The sequence below is a fragment of the Amblyomma mixtum genome, chromosome 1 (assembly GCF_055824585.1).
Source record: "Amblyomma mixtum isolate Tamu chromosome 1, ASM5582458v1, whole genome shotgun sequence".
In the NCBI taxonomy this organism is placed as follows: domain Eukaryota; kingdom Metazoa; phylum Arthropoda; class Arachnida; order Ixodida; family Ixodidae; genus Amblyomma; species Amblyomma mixtum.
Window position 1 is genome coordinate 102,455,426 of NC_143012.1, and position 5,018 is coordinate 102,460,443.

Genomic DNA, 5,018 nt, shown 5'->3' on the forward strand with positions numbered 1-5,018 from the left:
ATTCGCTGATTACATTGCCTTGCTAAGCCACTCAGGACATGAACTCCAAAGCATGATCAACGAGTTAGACAGGCAGAGCAGAACAGTGGGGCTAAAATTTAACATGAAGGAAACTGAAGTAATGTTCAACAACCCAGCAAGGGAACAGCAGTTCGCAATTGGTAGCGAGGTGCTGGAAGTAGTAAGAGAATATGTCTACTTAGGGCAGGTAGTGACCACTGATCCGGATCATGAGAGGGAAATAACTAGAAGAATAAGAATGGGGTGGAGCGCATATGGCAGGTTCTCTCAGATCATGAATGGCAGTTTACCAATATCCCTCAAGAGAAAAGTATACAACAGCTGTATCTTACCGGTACTCACCTATGGGGCAGAAACGTGTAGGCTAACGAAGAGGGTTCAGCTTAAGTTATGGACAACGCAGCGAGCTATGGAAAGTAATGATAGGTGTAATGTTAAGAGATCGGAAGAGGGTGGAGTGGGTGAGGGGACAAATGCGGGTGAATGACATCCTAGTTGAAATCAAGAGGAAGAAATGGGCTTGGGCAGGGCATGTAATGCGAAGGCAAGATAACCGCTGGTCCTTAAGGGTCACGAAGTGGATTCCAAGGGAAGGCAAACATAGCAGGGGACAGCAGAAAGTTAGGTGGGCGGATAAGATTAAGAAGTTTGCAGAGATGGCCGCAACTGACAAAGGACAGGGTTAATTGGAGAGACATGGGAGAGGCCTTTGCCCTGCAGTGGGTGTAGTCAGGCTGATGATGATGATGAGTCCTTTAACAGCAGGGGGAAATCAAAGCAGCAGCCAAGTTGAAGTACACAGCTGCACACTGGGAACACAGAACAGTGGATTTGAGAGACAAAACAGCTACCACAGAGCAACGTTGATGGACAAACTGCTGCATCGGTACTTTGACAAAGGTGGCCTGCATAGCGAGCGTGCTAACACTGCATTCAAAAGCTCTTCTTAAATGCTGCGAGGACATGCACACAGCAACCAGTGCGCTCTGCTTCGCTAAGAAACATAGCATGCAAGAAAAGCGACACCACCTTTCCTCCCATTCATGAGTGTTTATTTCAATGGTCCTTGGATCCGACTACATGGCTCATGCATGGGTAAGGTCAATACATCAAATTGATAAGTTTATAAAGAAACAAAAATGATAGAGAAGTACGATGAACTGACAGCAGCCAGGACTGTTGCCATTTCGTCCCCACTGTGCACAGGCCGTTCAGTTTCCCTGCCTGGATACATAAAGTCCTTTACACATGGGCTAGCTGGAGTTCTTGTGCGGCTGGCTGGGCTGGGAGGGGGAACAGTTAAGAGAAAAAATATGCCCACAGATTAGCACAGTACTGTGCACCCATTTCACAAAAGCTTCATACAATGCATGTATACCAAGTCATGTTTGCACCTGTGCCTATGCCTGGTCAGTTCACTGCAAGTGACTAACAAACTGGGTCGTGCTAATGCACCTGTCAATGCACTACAACAGCTACGTAAACCAGAACAGCACTGAGCTCAATGAATTCGGTGAACTGCACAGATCCGAACACAAAAGCCAGTAAAACTGCAAGTGACACAAGAAACTGCCCTCATCAGTACACCTTAATGTGCCAAGCACTTTCAAAAAAAAAAAAAAAAATGGTCACGCAAAAATGATCGACTTTTTTAACAGCACGTAATTACTTCAATACCAATCAGACACTGCTCAGCGAAACTGACACCACGGTGAGAAAACTTGGTGTAGGATACATGTCGCCATGCTGTGCGGACACCACACGAGGCCTCTCAGTTGGCCTTCTTCTGAAGCGGGGCCCGCCTAAACACATCGCCCTCGAGAAACTCAAACTCATCTGCAGCCTTACTGCTGCTCGGCCGGGGCTGCTTGCTGGGTGGAGGCCCTTCGTCATCCTCACCCCCTCCGTCAACGTTGCCGCCGCCGTCGCTGGAGTCGTCGTCGTCGTCGTGCTCGGAGGACTCCTCGCACCCGGTGCTCTCGATGCACTCGCGAGCCGCGGCGATGACGGCGGACGCAAAGGCCGGGTCGCGGCGGATCCTGGAGCATATCAGCGAGACGTCCAGCTCCACGGCTTCCCGGTGCAGCCGCGACTGCTTGTGCCTGATCTCGTCGATGACGAGTCCCCCGCAGTCCTCGCAGTAGCGCGACTGCGGCTCCGGCGGCATGAGCCCGTTGGGCGCGTGCTGCAGAAAGGTGGTCAGGGTGCGGCCCCTGAAGATCTTGGAGCACTGGTCGTCCGGACACCTGGCCTTCACCCGCAGCTGCGCCTTCCAGGGGCGAAAGCTGCAGTAGCTGCGCGGCGGACCGTCCGCCTCATAGCACGCCCAGGTAGCCACGTGACGGCGGCCTTTGGCCTGCTGCTGCGGCTGCGGCTGCTGCTGCTGAGGAGGCCGGCCGGACCTCTGCGGTGGCTTAGCCCCGCCGCGGCCCGGCGGGTATTGAGGAGGGCCGCCCCTGTACGGCCTGTTCGGCAGTCCATTGTTTTGGCTGTAACGCGGCTGCTGCGGGCGGTGCTGCTGCTGCATTTTCATGTACTGCGCTACCGGGCCATTCTCCTGAAGAAAGGCCGTGTACCGAAGCTGATCCTTCAGCCACGACTGGTACGTCACCAGGTCTTGCTGCATCTGGCCGCTGTCGGGCACCAACTCGCTGTCCATCATTGGCGGCGGCGGCGGCGACTGGTGATAGTACTCTTGCTGTTCTTGATTGGGCTGGCGTCTCCGCTTCCCCAGCTGCTGTTGCGCCTCAGACATGTTCGCACTGGTGGGGAACTTGCTTCACAGCCCAGCCTCGAGTGAAAAGTTGGGCCTCGTTTTCTCGACTCGCTCTCCGAACACCTGACCAGGGGGGCACCTTTAGCGACGACGGCACAGGAGGTGAATGAGGCAGGAAGAGCACATGATCGGTTAGCACAACACCCGCACTTCGAAACCACACACGCGCAGAAATAGGCGCACACCTTCGTAGCACCAAACAGTTTCTACTGGCGACGCGGTAATGCGCCCGTGCGTGCTGTGACAGGAAGTCAACAAGTTACGGATATTCGCCTCGGGCACCCGACACCGATGCTAAGGCAGCGCACAGGGACACAACGAGGCGCACACGGACTACCACAGCACTGGCCTCTCAAATGGGCCCACACACACGCGACGGAAGTGCAAAACAACCTCGTGGGCTCCCGTAGTCCCGCCTCTCCCTACGTTTTCCTTTGTGCACTGCGAATAGGGAAGCCGAGCCACGGCACGGAGAGAGCAAAAAATCGAAACTCGCCTGTCCCTTGCGTCGTTTGCGTTCACTACAGCGCACAGGAATCAGCGATCGCAGACCTCAAGCAGTGATGCGGCGATTAATGCGCTGAAATAATGCAAAAATCTTTGGTAGACGCGTTCACATGTCGGCGACTCCGCTTTATCGTCAAAACACTTGATGGATTGGCTCGACTCGGCTCACTGAAGGTACTTGCTGCCGCCGTCTAAAATAAGTGTTGTTTTTTTTACCAGTATTTTTCTGTTGCAATATTTTTGTTACATTATTAAGAGTAAGTATGTAAGCAGCTAAAATATGAGTTCATTTTTACAAGCCTGCAGAAAAAAGTCACTATAACTTTGTATCACTGATCTCCACTAGGTGGCTGGATGCCGCATTCCCGCTTTCCGAGACGAGCGCGAGTGAAGCCACCGGAAGTTGGACTGCTTGTCCCGGAAGTCGGGTGTCTGCTGTGTATTTCAATGCAAAAAGTCGTGTCTTTCGCCCTTTCGTTCTCAGTTTTTTGCGTTGTTTTCGTGTGATGTCTGCTGTTATATGAAAGGAAGAAGCAAGCTGAACGCGAGAAATGTGAGCATTGTGTGCAGAACCCTGTAATTTCTGCGAAAGCGAAGAAAACAGGCATGCAGGTCTCACCCTGCCTTGGCAAGGGGGTACGTGCATTAAACACTATGTTCTTGCCTGGTTCGTGTATTCCGAGCGTAAAGGAGAAGTAGTGGAATGACTATGAGGCTAGGTCACCTTAAAACCGAATTTTCGTGCAGTAAAGAAGAGGCACAGCGCGAGAGGAACGACTGACAAGAAAGGCGAATGGTGCAGTGCGCGTGAGAAGCGCTGTTAGAAGTCAACTGCACCAAGCACCACGAATTAAAGACCATTCAGGCTTAACTTGCTACAACACGAAACAGTACATGACACGCTCCGTCGAAAAAGCAGTACCATACCTTTTGGAGGCGCTAATGTGAACCAACCGAACACCGTCGACACCTCACAAGATAGTAGCCTAGCCCTCGCTCCGGTTCGGTCTAAACTTAATTCGGTAAAATGGTCGCTGCAAAGTAAGCTGCCTGGTGAATGTTTCAACCTATTCTTTCTTATATTTATCCCCCATTGATAGCATAACTTGGGCTTGAGCGTGGGAACAAGCATCGCAGTAAAGAGCACAGTTGGCGAAGCTAGGCAAACGAGACGACACCGAGCCGAGTAGACGAGGCTCCATACTTGCTGTGCGTAGCGGCGTCCTGTCGTCTGCTATTGTCGCCCCATTGAAATGCAATGGGCCCTTATTTTTGAAACGTCTTTCCCGAAGACTTCGCTGGTCTCCTCGCTCAGTTGGCGGCGCAAAAGGTAGGCATTGTCATGGAAAAAGACGAGAACGGCGAAAAGACGAAATGCTAAGTGGGAAAACAAAACAGGAACTGAAAAACCGTGCTGAGCTCCGATTTCATGCACTGCCAAAGGCTGACTTCCGGGACAAGGCCGCTTACTTCCGGTGGCTTCACTTTCGGGCGCCCGATGCGGCATCCAGCTCCCCTAGTGGAGATCAGTGCTTTGTATGCAGCTTCACGGAGCCAGTCCATATTGATCTCTCTATCGATCACAGCTAAAACAAGAGGGAAGAAAACCTGAGGAAATAATGGCCGGTGCGTTTAGAGCGGCTGGTTTGGAATATTCCCCGCGAAGCTAAGGCTGACTCGGACAGCTCATATGCTACTCCTAGCGGCTTCCGTT

At 52.1% G+C, this 5,018-nt stretch overlaps 1 protein-coding gene across 3 annotated transcripts; it reads right to left on the reverse strand.

The window, feature by feature from the left end:
* Nucleotides 1-1,051: 1,051 nt before the first annotated feature.
* On the reverse strand, nucleotides 1,052-3,458 carry LOC149367359 (uncharacterized). Of its 3 annotated transcripts, none has more exons than XM_089555305.1 (2): nucleotides 3,294-3,458; nucleotides 1,052-2,876 (listed from the first exon to the last, which is right to left on the reverse strand). In XM_089555305.1, the coding sequence occupies exon 2, from the start codon at nucleotides 2,774-2,776 to the stop codon at nucleotides 1,793-1,795; it is 984 nt and encodes a 327-aa protein (XP_089411431.1). In that variant the 5' UTR covers nucleotides 2,777-2,876; nucleotides 3,294-3,458; the 3' UTR covers nucleotides 1,052-1,792. The 3 variants fall into 3 exon arrangements, with proteins under 3 accessions (XP_089411431.1, XP_089411441.1, XP_089411424.1); XM_089555315.1 differs by having other exon boundaries at nucleotides 1,052-1,304; nucleotides 1,870-3,458; XM_089555298.1 differs by having other exon boundaries at nucleotides 1,052-1,304; nucleotides 1,757-3,458.
* Nucleotides 3,459-5,018: the final 1,560 nt, after the last annotated feature.